General features: G+C 32.5%; 2 protein-coding genes across 3 annotated transcripts; both read left to right on the top strand.

The window, feature by feature from the left end:
• Window positions 1-364: 364 nt before the first annotated feature.
• Window positions 365-967, top strand: LOC100811888 (UDP-glycosyltransferase 72B1-like). Its single transcript, XM_003547437.1, has one exon. The coding sequence runs from the start codon at window positions 365-367 to the stop codon at window positions 965-967; it is 603 nt and encodes a 200-aa protein (XP_003547485.1).
• A 3,081-nt stretch (window positions 968-4,048) lies between these two features.
• On the top strand, window positions 4,049-15,535 carry LOC100811359 (serine/threonine-protein kinase tricornered). 2 transcript variants are annotated; one of them, XR_005888677.1, is made up of 14 exons: window positions 4,049-4,535; window positions 5,629-5,803; window positions 6,517-6,600; window positions 6,734-6,975; window positions 7,059-7,302; window positions 7,792-7,871; window positions 10,504-10,588; window positions 10,961-11,092; window positions 11,196-11,309; window positions 13,113-13,160; window positions 13,685-13,775; window positions 14,844-14,891; window positions 14,968-15,239; window positions 15,403-15,535. XR_005888677.1 is itself a non-coding variant. In XM_003547436.4 (13 exons), the coding sequence occupies exons 1-13, from the start codon at window positions 4,348-4,350 to the stop codon at window positions 14,994-14,996; spliced, it is 1,560 nt and encodes a 519-aa protein (XP_003547484.1). In that variant the 5' UTR covers window positions 4,049-4,347; the 3' UTR covers window positions 14,997-15,535. The 2 variants fall into 2 exon arrangements, 1 of the variants encoding a protein (XP_003547484.1); XM_003547436.4 differs by having other exon boundaries at window positions 14,968-15,535.

The following is a 15,535-nucleotide window of genomic DNA, read 5'->3' as shown; positions in this document are numbered from 1 at the left end:
CTATATATAACACTAAAATTTCTAATGTCTATTTAATACACATGTGAATTTACATAATAAATTTTTTGACAATTAATTTTGGTGCATTAAATATATCATAACAAAATTAATTATTACAAAATTTATTATATAAACTTATATGTGTATTAAATATACATTAGAAAATTTATTATTATATATAATGACATTAATTATTTTATAACATAATTGACCTATTAGCTTGCTTGGTTAGAGCATTGTGTTAATAACGCAAAAGTCATAAGTTTGAATCTTGCATGAACCATTAATTTGTAAAACATATTTTTTAAAAAATTTTAAAAAAGAAATCCTATGGACCCATGCAGCCTTATGGACCATACAGACAATGTTGGAATTGTCCATCTTGTGCTGGGTGCACAAGAAAAGTGATGGATGCACAAAGCAATTGCCCTTAGTCTTGTATGTCTCCTTTGGAAGTGTATGTGCTCTCACTCAACAACACATTAATGAGCTAGCTAGTGATGTTGATGTTAAAAATGATGACCCTTTAGAGTTTTTGCCACATGGGTTCTTGGAGAGGACTAAAGAACAAGGTTTGGTTATCACTTCTTGGGCACCTCAAACCCAAATCCTTAGTCACACTTCAACTGGTGGATGTGTGACCCATTGTGGTTGGAATTCAATAGTTGAGAGCATTGTTGCGGTTGTGCCAATGATAACCTGGCCATTGTGTGCTAAGCAAAGAATGAATGATGCTTTGGTAACTGAGGGACTCAAAGTGGGGTTAAGGCCCAAATTTAGAGAGACTGATGGCATCGTGGAAAAAGAAGAAATTGCTAGGGTGGTTAAAGATCTAATGTTGGGTGATGAAGGGAAAGGGATTCACCAAAGAATTGGAAAGCTTAAGGATGCTGCTGCTGATGCTTTGAAAGAACATGGGTCCTCTCCTAGAGCACTTTCCCAATTTGGCACTGACTTGGAGAACTGAATTTCAAGATGGCCACTCAAGTAAATTGATTGGTTTTCTTAAATATAAGTAGAATAAAAAGGTAGGAAGCATCATCAAAAGAAAAATATTGGTTGAACAGGCTGAGGGTAATATTTTAGTTATGCACGAATAAGTTGGATGAATAAAATACAGTATGATGGTAGAAAGAATTTTAAAAGTTAACTAAATAATAGATGCACTTCTGTCGGAACATGACGGCAATTCGTCTAACGCAACCATCTTAGTGCATGTTTGAATAAAAAATTGCAAAAGTAACAGAAGTTTTGCTTCTACAAAACTGAGTTTTCCAAACAAAATTTTAGTGCTTGTTTATTTAAATGTTTCCAATGAACTTTGCATCATCCCAATTAAAGCATAAAATGCAAAAAGACACAAATTTGTTACTTATAAGTTTTATTCATGGGAAAGTACGAAAATGGGTTGCAACGTGTAAACAAACATATCCTTAATGTGTAAACATACTTTTGACTTTTGAGGGTAACCTGTCAGGAAGCCGAGTTTACTCTCCAAACTGAGTTTGAAGCACTCTAAACAAAAAATCAAACAACCTTAAAATATTCATATAACATTTCAAACCGCTATACAAGCAACAACAACAACAACAACAACGCCTTATCCCACTAGGTGGGGTCGGCTACATGGATCATAGAGATTCGACAAAGTTTAACGTTGGCTGTCGAAAGCCTAACACAACCCTCTCCTTTTATCCGGGCTTGGGACCGGCTAAGAATAGCAAAGCTACCCTAGGCAGGATTCAAACCGCTATACAAGCATTGCTAAAAAAAAAATAGAACCAAAAAGGCACGCTAACACAATGTTGTCACAAATTGATGCAACTAATTCAAGATTTAAGAAAATAACATCACGTGATGGTGATTTCAACTGCAACATCATTTTTGGAGTGTTTGTAACCACAATGCGAGTTGGTTATCAGTCAATGATTTTTTTTATAAGAAAATATGTTATTAATATATAACAACTAGATGGAACATAAGGGATGTCCCAACCAGAGAACCATAACAGCTGTCATAAAATCCCACCCTATAACAAGTTTACCCTCCATCCTAAACCAATAAACTACCCTTCCTGCTGGCGTACAACCTCCCATAAAATTTCCCCAACTCATATTCCCTCATAAGTAAAAAACTATTACAACCATCATTTTTCTGCCACTGTGAAACTTATCTCAGTCTATATAACATCCATACCAATAAAAGCAAATCAAAATGGCATGCAACAACCAAAGGGTCTAGCTTGGTTGATTTAACAAGCTGTGTAAGTGTTGTAAACCTCCTGATACCTGGTACCGTGTTCAATTCCATTGGATAAAACAAAAAATGTCATACATCACTCTGTCAAACAGAGAAAACAAATATTATCCTCCACTGTTTGAGGCATAGGAAAGGGCAATTGGTCCATTCCAAAAAGGAGTATCTAAAACCTTTGAACTTTTCATGCAACCAGGTCCAAGACCTGAGTTTGATTGGGTCCACTATTTCCTCCAAATCCAGATTTGAACTCCTGAAGATAACCTCATTTCGCAAAGAATTGAGAATTACACTTGCCCTTTCTGTCCTATCGTCAATTCCTATATATGCAGTTTTTTGGGCTTTCAGAAAATGTTTGTGACAGGATTGGCAGGATAACAAGGGAATTTATCTGGAAAGGAAATACTAATAAAGGGAATCATTTTGTTGGGTGGTCTAAAATCATGAGATCAAAAAAGTTTGGCGGCTTGGGAGTTTATGCAGCAAGGAAAACCAACATTTCCACCTAGACAAAACTAACAAATTGTGGGTTCAAAATTCAAATTGTAAGTCACAAATATTGTCAGCAAGAAGGTACTCCAATTCCAAGTACTCCAAACTGGTATTGGACAGTTAAAGCGAGAACAAGGCTATAATAGTCAGCAGAGGAAAGGTGTCTTTTTTATGGACACCCTTTGTGCGATCTTTTTCATTTTTAATATTCAAGATAAGGACATAATGTAGTGAGATAATTCTTGGCACCTGAACTCATTAGCCATGCAGATCCTTTAGCAGGGTTGCCCTTTTACTCAAAGTTTAAACTTAAACTTAATCGCCAACAGAGTGTCAACTATCAATACACCTGTTGATATTCTAGCAAAAATCAAAGCTATGAATTAATGATGATCTTAGGCTGTATGAGATCCCTCCTGCATTTGTTAGCTGATATTGCAGGAATTGCCTTCACGAGGATGTAATTCTTTTTTTCTATGTTTAATTGATGTTTTTATGAAGTTCTAATATAATTTGTATTGTTTTCTATGTTTAATTGATGTTTTTTTCGTAGTTATTATTTTATCATCTCCATTGTACAAGATAAATGATAAATTTTATATAATTAACATTTATAATAAACAAATATTTATTATTTATAAATGATATCATAATTAAAATTTATAATAAATAAAATATATAACATATTTAAGATTTATAATCAATAACTTAAATCGTGTTATAATACTCTTTTTAAGTATTAGTAATTTAATTTAAAAAAACTAATAAATTCTATTTAAAAATAGATCTAGAGATAAAATAATTTAGAAAGAAAGAGATAGGGTACGTGTTAAAAATATTAAATATACAAATAAAGATAGAATAATAATAATTCTTTTCTGAATGATAAATAAAAGAAAGATGATAAATTTAAGATGATTGAGAGAGTTTCTTTTTTTACTAGTTGCACGATAGTATGAATCACGTTTTAAAGATATAAAAAAATAGTATATTTTATTAAGAGATTAAAAAAAGGGATAACTTAGCATCAATATTCAATTCAATTTTTTTTTCTATTTTATAATTGAGCCATTTCTTTTTATAAAAAAAATAAATAAATTTGAATAATCATTATTGAATGAAAACATTATTAGGAACTATTTTCTTTCTCATTTAAGTTTTGTGATTTCTCCTACTTTGAGTGTTTGTTTTTATTTTTTTTAGGTTAAATTATTTTTCTGTTCACCCTATAATTTCTGATCAACATGAAAAGGAATAAATAACAATAAAGACGTTAGAAAAACACGGTACGGAAGTTCCCACATGAGCCAGCACCTGAGAAAGAGAATCCAACGTTGTAGACCTCGGATTCATCGACATCACGGTCTGTTCCAAACTAAGCGTACGTCCCAAAAAAACATAGTCCCAATCAAAAGTCGACACTTGTGAGACACACAACACAAAGAGAGGGACACATAACATAGCCCTCCTTCCCTCCCTCCCTCCCTTTCATGTGTATGCGTGTTTTTTTAGAGGGTTTCTTAATTTGTGTTCCTTGTCACAATTCACAAACCATAGAGAAAAGAGAGGGAAGAAAAGAAAAAAGGGGTTAGCAGGGGCATGGAGAATCAGAAGGTGGGGGAATCGGTGCATGTGAGGGAGGAGGAGGATGACGTGGCGGTGGAGAAAGAGGAGGATCATGGAGATGTTGGTTCCAGCATGACCTTGGAGAGGGTCGCTGCAGCTAAGAAATTCATTGAGAATCATTACAAGTCTCAGAGGAAGCACATCCAAGAACGCAAGGAGAGGTAGTAAACAAAACACCATGAACTTTTTTCTTTCTTTCTTAATATAATAGTCAAACATACTTTCTTATATCATCATTGTTATTAAGTTCTATGCTAAGATCGTTTCTATTTCATTGCATGTTGTGGTTGTGGGCGGCTTCTTAATTAGTTCTTTCTATTTTTGCCTCCCACAAGATTATTTCATATTTGTTTTGGTTGAGATCACGTGTATCTTCTGCATGAGATAATCCAGTGGGAGGCAAAGTTTTATTGCCATATATATTAATTTATTAATGTGAATTTGTTAATCCTATAGTAGGCTAATGCAGTATGTGTTTGTGGAAGCTTTGGCTGTTTGTTAAATTGTTACATCTTTAGGTTTTGATCCCTGCGCTTAATTGTGTTGATTAATTGAAATTGTAAAATGGTTTTTTTTTTAATAAAATTTGACATACAAGGAATCTTGCAGCTCATTATTATATGAATGGGCTGGAGGAGAGAATGCAGCTTTTCTGGGATCTTTTTTTTTATTATTTTGAAAGAAAAAGTAATTTGTCTTTTTGAGAACTTTTGGGTGGATTCCAAAGTGCATGGTTAGAAATCAGGTGGAGGCAAAAGTACTTTTGCAAAAGGATGAGGACCTTTGCTTTTACTTTCATTTGGATTTCATTGGGACTTGAGTGTAACAATTTTAACCGCAAATCGAACATGCACTAAGCTGTCCTCCTTTCCCATGCTCTATGGAATGCCACAAAACATTCATTTATATATTGAAAGGGCGTTTATAAAATTTGAGTTTCAGTGTATAGTGAATTTTGTGGCCCTTTGGCAGAGTCTTAGTTTCTGACAGACACATGTACTTGCACTCACTTAAACACATAAGACCTGTGATTTTTTCTCAATTCATTGACAGACAGTACATGCATGCACACACAAACATGATTTTAGTTATTGTTGTGTACTTTTATGTGAAGCTTTATTTTTCATTCAAGTATTTCTTTTTCTAAAGTAGTCATGCATTCAACGAAGGGACTTACATTTATTTATTCATCTTATTTTGCCTTTTATTTTTAAATACCTTGGTAAGATACTGGCATGATTTTATTATTTGCAGGCGGTTAATGCTAGAAAAGAAGTTAGCGTCTTCTCAAGCACCAGAAGAGGAACAGATCAATCTATTGAAGGATTTAGAGCTCAAGGAAACTGAGTATATGCGGTTAAAAAGACATAAAATATGTGTTGATGATTTTGACCTTCTAACCATTATTGGCAGGGGAGCCTTTGGGGAGGTAGAAATATCTACAATCATATAATAGTTAGTGCCTTATTTTTTTGTTGACGTTTAAACATGGTGTTTGACGAAAGTTGGTAATCTGGATAATGAATAATACCCAATTAAACGTCTCTGAATTGTAATAAAATAAAATCTTACAACATATTATTCTCCTTGTTGAAAGGGCTAACCCTTTTTATGTGTTTCCTTTGTTTATTTCTGAACAATCAATACTCCTAGGAATAAAAAATTTCTGATATGGAGTTAGATTATAGGGACGGGCTGCATAGCGAAAGCATCCGTGTGGGCCATTTATAAGTACATGCGTTTCATATGTGGCAATGTATCAAATTACACTTCAGTTTGTACCTTGTTTAGGTTCCATTTTTTTCTACATTCTCATAGAATAGAAAGTAATGATCTTGCAATGATGTTTCCCTCCTCATGCAATTTATTTTTTAATCTTTCTTATCTTCTCAACAAAAAAGAAATCACTCATAGTTTGGAAAACCTGAAAGGCGTTAAATAGATAATTAATACACTGTGTTGAAGGTGTACCGGTGGCGATAGTGATGCCAAGGATGTTCTCTAAGCAAAAGCATAGGAATGTTGTGCAAAATCAGGGTGTTACTCATTGTTAGCCGATGTGGATGGACTCAGAAAGTCATTTTACTTTTGTTTGTATAGCTTTCTACAGTGAAAATTTAATTATCCCATATGGTTTCACAGGTAAGACTCTGTCGGGAAAAGAAATCAGGTAATATATATGCCATGAAAAAGTTGAAAAAGTCTGAAATGCTCAGCAGGGGACAGGTGAGTTTTCATATTTTCATTAATTGAATGAAAGTTTGTTCTTTTCATTCAACTTATTCTTATTAGAATATTTTTAAAGTTTCATCATCTGATTTGATTATTTTCTAATTCATCGGGTTTATTTCCATCACAGGTTGAGCATGTTAGAGCTGAAAGGAATGTACTTGCAGAAGTTGCCTGTGACTGCATTGTGAAACTCTATTACTCTTTTCAAGATGCTGAACACTTATATCTCATAATGGAATATTTGCCTGGTGGTGATATAATGACTTTGTTGATGAGGGAAGAAACGTTGACTGAAACTGTGGCTAGATTTTACGTTGCCCAAAGCGTTATTGCCATAGAGTCTATTCATAAACATAACTACATTCATCGGTTGGTATTATTACAATCTAAAATTATAGTCATGTTCTTAAAACCACAATTTTCCATCATAAGTTTCTTGGTTCTTCCCTCAGAGATATAAAACCTGACAACCTTCTATTGGACCAATATGGTCACATGAAGCTGTCTGATTTTGGTCTTTGCAAGCCACTTGACTGCTCAAGTCTATCATCTATTAGTGAAAATGAAATCCTGGATGATGAGAACTTGAATGATACCACGGATGTTGATGGAGCCTTGTCAAATGGCAGAAATGGCAGGCGCTGGAAAAGTCCCCTTGAGCAACTTCAACATTGGCAAATTAACAGGAGGAAGTTGGTAATTTACTTCTACCCATGCTCAGAAGTTGTATTTGATGATTGCCTTGTTCTTGTTTCTGATTTCTTACAAATTCATAATAGCAATATGCCAATATCTAATTGTTCTATAATACAAAATGATAGTATATTTAACTAATAGGTGCTTGAACATGTGCCGTCTATTGCATGAGCACTCTAACCCCATGGCAGCACCATTTTTGGGCAATTTAGTCAATATGTAGAATTTTGGATCAATTTAAAGAATGAAAGATTTTTAATTGTTTATTTTGCACTCAGATGTCGTGCATAATGGTAAAATTATTAGCTCTTTAACTACATAGAAGTGTCTCATGTTTCTTATTCATGGTCAATGAATTTGTGCAGTAATCGTTAATTGTCTCATTAATGCATGAAATGCTGATTTTGATTGCATTTTTACCACCTTGATCATGTTTTTATCTGTTTGCATGCATATCCTTCTCCATCTTATTTATTTGTTTCATGACAGGCATTTTCCACGGTTGGAACTCCAGACTATATTGCTCCTGAAGTACTACTGAAAAAGGGTTATGGTGTAGAGTGCGACTGGTATGTTTGGATTCATTAAGTGATTTTCCTCCTTCAACTTTTTCAAATGCAAATTTGTAGTCCTTTAAATTTTTTTTTATAACTTTTAGTCCTTTATTAATTTTTTGTCAGCATTTTTAGTCCTAAGATTTTTTGTCAATTTTTAATCTCTTATTTATTTTTATTACTCAAAATTAGTCCCAAATATAAAATAAATAAAAGACCAAAATTAAAAAAATAGGGACTGATTTTGAACGGTCCAAATAAATGAGGAACTAAAAATCAGAAAAAATTATTTTGAGAGACTAAAAATACTAACAAAAAATTAATGAGGGACTAAAAATTGTCAATTTTTTTTAAGGACTAAAAATTAGAATATAAGATGAGGGACTAAAAACTTAATTAATCCTATATTTTTCATTCTGTCACTTGGGTTTTATCTATCCATTTTCCGTTCTAATAGTTTTGTCATTATGAAGTGAATGCAGATTATCACTTTGCATTCCCTTTTTATTTTTAAGTGATTAAGAGTAGTAGAAAAGCTCAAGGTTCTAAGTTTCTATCCAAACATTAAAGACCCTAGAATGCATTGTTATGGAATAGGTTAATGTTAGATTTTAACTTAAAACTAATTGACACTAAGTGAAGTTGTCCAATAAATATATATATATATATATAAACTGCACCCAAGAATTGAGGTAGACAGTGCAGGAAACAGTTAACGTGTCAAGCGCTATGTTTTTGCTAATTAGCATATGTAAACAGGATCAAAGATAAACCAGAATGCAATCAGTGAAGCTCCTTAGGATGTATGAATGCCAAAAATTTGAGAGAAAATTTTTTTATGTGGCCAGTTTTTTTATATTCTTATTTAAATTCCAAATAGTTCAGAAAAGAAACTTTTCTGTCCCTTAAGTTTCTTTTGAGATTGAATTAGGCCTTGTCCATTTTTAATAGATCCAATGAACTACTCATATTCATTCAAAGGAAACTTGATATTGGCATATAAATCCATTTATGATAGCACTTCTGCAGTTGATTGTACAAATCTTATATAAAAGGTGTGATGCTATCAGATCCTTCTAGTCTTATAATATTCAGTATCAAGTTGCGAAATTGGATCTTCCTGCAGATATAAAAAGGATAATCATATGCATGTGGACTTGGCTGGCTTGTTATCTAACAATATGAATGTTTCGCCAGTTTATGTGATTCCCAGTAGGAATTAAACCCAGTTTAATGGAAAGAAGGAAGTAAATTTTGGATAATTAGAAAGATGACAGTTAATAAAGGATAAAGTTTTTCTACCACATAAATTGGATGCTGAAAGAATAAAAAAAGGATTTTGATTGCTTAGTTGTTCTTACGTGAGTGGTGGTTTAGTAAGAAAAATTTGATCAAGACTGGGTTCACTGGCTTTGAATAAATATTAAATAGCTTGACTGGCCCAATTTATTGATCAATGCTTCCTTCTTTTCAGGCCGTTTGGTAGGCAGGATAGGATAACCATCACGTCCTGATATAATATGTTGTTGTTTGTTACAATTATAAGATGTGATAGTGTTATCCAGTCACTTATTCTATCCTATTGCTTTTGTGTATTTTTTTTTATCTTGGGAAAAGAGTTTAGTGACGATCAATAAGATATGGTAAGGATAACAGTTCCCCCCTCTCTCTATATATATAATCTTTTATGAAAAAAATATATATCAGTTTATATATAATATAATATATTAATTTACATAGTATATATATATATATATATATATATATATATATATATATATATATATATATATATATATATATATATATATATAATAACAAGATAAATATATTAAATATAATATACAGTAATATTTTAATTTATAGTAGCATATATATGTATCATGTTATTATGCAAAAAAAGTATATCAATACATAGTAATATATTAATTTATATAGCATATATGTATGTATATATATATAACAATATACTATTATATTTTTTTTAATCTTTTTTCACAGAGTTATAATTTTATTAAGCAGCATATTATATTAAATATAATAATAATAATAATTTTAGCGCGTAAATTTAAATTATATTATTAATTAAAATATTATAATTAAATAATTATTTTTTAAAGAAACATATTTCAGTAATAATTATAATTTTGAAAAACTTATGTAATTTGTTTATAATTTTAAGAAAAGTAATTGCACATAAATAAAATATAATTTGGTGTAATTTAGTTAAAATTAAATTTTTTTATAATTCTCCATAATTTATAAAAAAAAATTAAAATTTAATTTTAGAAAATTATATTAACTATCTCTGGTACACACCAAACATTAGATAACATTAGAATTTATCATGTTTTTATCCTATGATATCCTGACTACCAAAGACTAGTCCTTCATTTCCATAGTTATTATAGGCCAAGAACTAGAATGTTTTGGTCTATATGTTCTGCTGTTCTTCAAGAGTTAATCTATTTTATTATTCATAAGAATGTTTTACTGGTTTTAACCTTAGATTATTTTATTCTTTATAGTTCTTTTCACCTGAAAAAAAATATGTGCCCCGTGTAAATATTTATTTTGCTTAAAGAGAATAATGTCCTTTTGAAAGAAATGTCGTCCTTGCTGTTGACAGAGTTCTAACTTGCTGCAGGTGGTCTCTTGGTGCTATAATGTACGAAATGCTAGTTGGATATCCTCCGTTTTACTCTGATGATCCTGTATCAACATGCAGAAAGGTGGGAAAACTGCACACATATAAAGAGCATGATTCTGCTTTATAGTTCTTATTTCCCTAGTCTTGTATGATTTAGTTTTTGAACATTTCAAAGGACTTTTGTCTTTCTTATGCTTTAATTTTGGGCATAAAGTGGTTCATTCTTAAGCCTTACTCTTAATTCATTTTGATGTCTTTTATGTGTTGACTCAGAATTTTTGTTGCTTAAATTTTGTCGTGTTTTTTCTTATAATTTTTTTGTCGGTCTTCTTGTCCTCACTATAATTTTTCATGGTACTCATTAGCATTTAAGTGCCTTATTTTTTCAGAATCATTAACAGTAACAGTTGAAATTATGTTCTACTTCTTTTGCCTTGGTGATGAGTATCTTCAGATTGTGCATTGGAAAAATCACTTAAAATTTCCAGAGGAGGCCAGATTGACACCTGAAGCCAAGGATCTAATATGCAAGTTGCTTTGTGGTGTTCCACATAGGCTTGGTACTAGAGGAGCAGAAGAAATTAAAGTGCGTAAAATGTGTTCTCTTTCTCTTTCTTTTTTTCTCCTGTAATACTTTACTGTTAAGTCATAATATTCATTGATATTATTGCCGGTTCTTAATTGACCAGGCACATCCTTGGTTCAAAGATGTCATGTGGGACAGGCTCTATGAAATGGAGGCAGCATTTAAACCACAAGTCAATGGAGAGCTTGACACTCAGAATTTTATGAAATTTGATGAGGTAAGATATTTTGATTTGTGAATTCTTTTCTTGATCAGTGTGCCTTGTCTACACCAGTGGTATGTTTTGTATCCATGACTTCTATGAACTTGCTTCATCCTTTCAGCTTGTTCCTAACAAGAGAAGTAGGTGCACTGAAGTGGTGGTGCGCTTATAATGATTTATGCATTATTTGTTGTACAGTTGTGCCTATTTATTCCATTGATTATCAATGAACCTTGAAAATTTGTTTCTAATTTCTTCAGACAACTGCAAATTAATCTCAGTTTGTCTGTTAAAATAGAACATTTTTGTTGAAAATAAAATACGCTTGGGTCACATTTTGTTGTCTACCTAGTACCTACAACGCTTCAGGATGCATTCAGCCTGTACTATCTTGTCAATAAGCATATTGTGGGATGGGTGACAGGATTTTGGTGGGAAAGAGAAAGAAAATGGGGAAGAGGGAATAAGAGAACACAAAGGATGGAGAGAGAGAGAGAGAGAGAGAGAAACAGAGAGATTAAAGAACTGAGTGGATTTTATGCACTACTCAGTTCTTTGATCTTTCTGTTTAAAATACAGCAACCATGCTTTATTTATAGGCGGCTATCCAACATCATCAAATCCGCACTAACAGTAGCTGACTAACATTCCTTTCCTATTCTTATTCACATAACAATGAGTTTAATAAGCTTTTTCATAAATAAGCAGGTAGACATTCCTAATTTAGCAGCTTTGTTGTTTTTCGCTATAGCCTAGTCTATCTTCATCTCTGATCTTCCCTGCATTTATCTTCCTGTTGGAGATGTAGCAATAAGGTCTAATTTTTTCCCCTCTAAGGGTTATGTGGTGTTTCTTTCCCTTTCTTCTTGTCTCTGTAAACAAGTAATGAAAGATAAGCATTTCCCCCACTTTGACATATTACTCAAATTCCACATGGATCTTTCAACATGTGCTCATTAACCCCTTAATCTTTGTGTACTGTTTGCAATACCCCCCTCCACCCAAATAATCCGAAACTAGGCATATTAGGCAAATTGGATTAAGAAAACTGACAAGTTACTGAGAGAGATGTGCTAATATGTCAATATTGTGCCAATCTTGCATTTACACACAATCACACTCCCCCTATCTGTTACCATAGTTGCACAATATGGCTACATATAATATTAGGGAGGTATTTGTCAGGCTGAGCCCTTTACATGCAAACATATTGTATACAGATATCATTCAAGCATGTCATTTTGTAGACTTGGGACATGGTTATGTCTTCAATTTTGTTTACTGTACTTGCCCTAGTCTTTAGTCTGGTTGCATTTTTGCTGTTGATATTTTGATTTCAGCATATTAATCCATAACCATTTGTTTTGTTTTCAATGTCTCCATTTTTAATAAAATCACAAAGGGATAGGTTTTATATGCTTAAATCAAAATATCAATAGCGAAAATGCAATTGGAATAATAGTTTAGAGCAATTGCAGTTAACAAGATTGAAGTTATAACCATGTCCGAACTTTTCAGAATGACATGCTTGTATGATATATCATAATATACTTTCATGTTTGATATTTTTACATGAGGTTTTGTTTGTGAATTTTGGTATGTAAGTTTTATTCATTTAAATTCAGTTGTTTAATGTATAAGCCTTTATAGAATGAGTTTTTCTTTCAGAAACAGTATGGATGAAGTAATAGTTAGTTAATTTACCTTCTCATTTATACTTTCATATTTATGTGCATGGATTTTCATATCTTTGGTTTTTACCTGAGATGATTGCCATTTTTAGCTGGAATTCTGACATGATTGTAATTATGTTAACAGGTTGAACAACCAAAATCAAGTAGATCTGGATCTGGACCATTCAGAAAGGTAGACACTTTATATACTTGAAAGAAGAGTAAGATTTGTTAGTCAATAGTCAACTAGCTTGCCTCTGATGTTTGCTTTTAAGTATAATTCAATTCGAAGAGGAAAATCTCATCTCCTTTAGAATATTTATACCATCATAACAATCCCTGGTCCTCCAACATTAAATCTGTAAATACTTAAATCCTCATCCAATTGGGATGCAAGTATAATTGCATGTCTCCAAGGAACTTACACATAATATTTAGTTCCAATTCAGTCATTGTAATGTTGTTTTGGTTCTCAAGGAGCAATACATCTCAATATGTGGCATATTTTTCAAGGTGGATGATGCTTCAAAAAAACTGCTAATAAATTAATGATCCATTTGCTTCACGTGGCTTTCCATTAATCCATTAGCTCCTACGCTTTTCCCTAGTTGACTTCATTAGTGATAGTTGTTTCTCCTGACCCAAATTTGTTCCAAGCTAAATATACATCGATCTATGTTCTCTCCTTTACAGTTTATTTATCCTCTTTGTTCACAGAAGCTCTTAACTTCTCAAGATCTTAGTTTTGTTGGTTATACTTACAAGAATTTTGCTGCTGTCAAGGGGATGATGCGTCAATCTATTAATGGTAGGTACTTTTTTCTCCTGAAGTATAAATATTACAATTCCATTTCCCTTGTTATGTCCTAATCTTTGATACCACTTGCTATCAATTTATAGTGCTGCAGTGTTATGTTCTTTTTATCAATATTTAACATTTCCTATTTGCACATGAGATCAGTTGATGAATCTTATCTGCCAAAAATGACTCTTAGATTTACAAGTATAGCAATATGCTTCAGAGACCTCAGACCTACATAACAAACTAGTGTATGAATATGTAACGAAGTCAGCCTTTAGTTGTTCAGGAATTCAGATACACAGCATCCTATGATGATGGGTGGCATTCAGCTTAATAAATATAGGACTTGTGAAGTTGAGATTTGTTATGGCTCAAGCTCAGTCCAATAACATTTGTGCCCTAGTTTATACTCATAGGAATAAGAGAGAGAATTTGTAAGGCAGTGAGGTAGTATTTTTGATAGATGAGTTTTTTAGTGAAGGGAGGGGAGGGTAAAATTCCTTTTCTAATAAATATTCTTTAATTTGATATTTTTTTTTAAAGAAAGGAAATGATAGATTAGCATAAATTTATGTTCTAATGTTTTATTAATTTTTAATAAATTGTTACATAATTCTTTTAATTTATTAAAAAAATTGTCTCCCATCCCGTTCCTCCAAAATCCCACTTCCCAAAATTGTTATATAATCCTTTTAATTTACTCAATATCACATTGGTCCCCTGTTTGTTGCAACATCAAGGTCGTTGTACTTCAACATCATTAAAGTGGTTATGTAATATCAAATTGGTCTTTAAGTGAATGAAATTTGACAACTACATGCGAACTTGTGTTAATGTAATAGTCATATAGCCATATAGGAATTACAGCTTGCTACATTGAGCTTTTTATTTATTTCAAGTAGCTGAATTGACTTTTCTTTTCCAAATTCCAATAGTTTTCCTATCATGTTCAACATGCATTGTATGGATACTTGGATAGAAGGTAGCATAAACGTTGGATGAGATATTTCATTTCATTTTATACATATTTTATAGCTAAAAAAGATTGTATGACTTTTGTTGAATGCAATACAGATCCAGGGAGCTTGTCACCAAAGCGGACATCTGTTGATTCCACGCACAGTAAGGGGACCTAACTTTGATTACTCCTCCTCAATGTATTACAATTAAACTGTTCTAACTGAACCATTTTTTCTAGGTGATTCTGGAGTTAACTATTCCGCTTGATACTCAATGGACATCACAAAATCATAGATGGTTGCACCCTCTTGGAATACCTTTTCGCTTGTGAACAATAACCCTAGCTTTTTTTTTTCTCCCCATTTTCATGTATAGAACCTTCTTGTGTAGCTAATAGATGGACATGATGGTGGGCAAGCCTGCTTATTTTTCAACCAGGTTTGCCTTGCTTTCAGTGCCAACAACCACCTATCTTGCAGAACTTAGTGTACATGGATATCTGCATCACTGGTAGTGGTAGCTCTACTATATGTGAAAGTCTTGAAGTTAAAAAGTACATGTAACTGTAAACTTGTCACTGGGTTGTTGTGCCCAGGTTTGCAGAAACATGTGCCATCCCTTGTGGCACGCAAATCCTGACCCTTTTTTTTTTCTTTCAATCTACCTTTTTCAGTTGTCCAGCAAGCTATTCACTCCCTTAATGGTATCTTGACTCAAAAACAACCTTTGGCTTCCATCAAGTTAGATGCAGGCCAAATTATGAGAATGTAATATGTTCACAAAATAACAAAGTCAAATCGTATCAA

Source organism: Glycine max, chromosome 15 (assembly GCF_000004515.6).
Source record: "Glycine max cultivar Williams 82 chromosome 15, Glycine_max_v4.0, whole genome shotgun sequence".
Lineage (NCBI taxonomy): Eukaryota > Viridiplantae > Streptophyta > Magnoliopsida > Fabales > Fabaceae > Glycine > Glycine max.
Note: the sequence above shows the minus strand (reverse complement) of the source record. Positions and strands in the feature narration are given on the sequence as shown.

What these genes read in the sequence shown, in the direction of transcription:
- LOC100811359 (XM_003547436.4), top strand. Translation starts at nt 4,348, where the DNA reads ATGGAGAATCAGAAGGTGGGGGAATCGGTGCATGTGAGGGAGGAGGAG. An exon ending in GCAGGGGAGCCTTTGGGGAG is followed by an intron (nt 5,804 to 6,516) that starts GTAGAAATATCT and finishes ATGGTTTCACAG; the next exon opens with GTAAGACTCTGTCGGGAAAA. An exon ending in AAATTAACAGGAGGAAGTTG is followed by an intron (nt 7,303 to 7,791) that starts GTAATTTACTTC and finishes GTTTCATGACAG; the next exon opens with GCATTTTCCACGGTTGGAAC.
- LOC100811888 (XM_003547437.1), top strand. Translation starts at nt 365, where the DNA reads ATGTTGGAATTGTCCATCTTGTGCTGGGTGCACAAGAAAAGTGATGGA.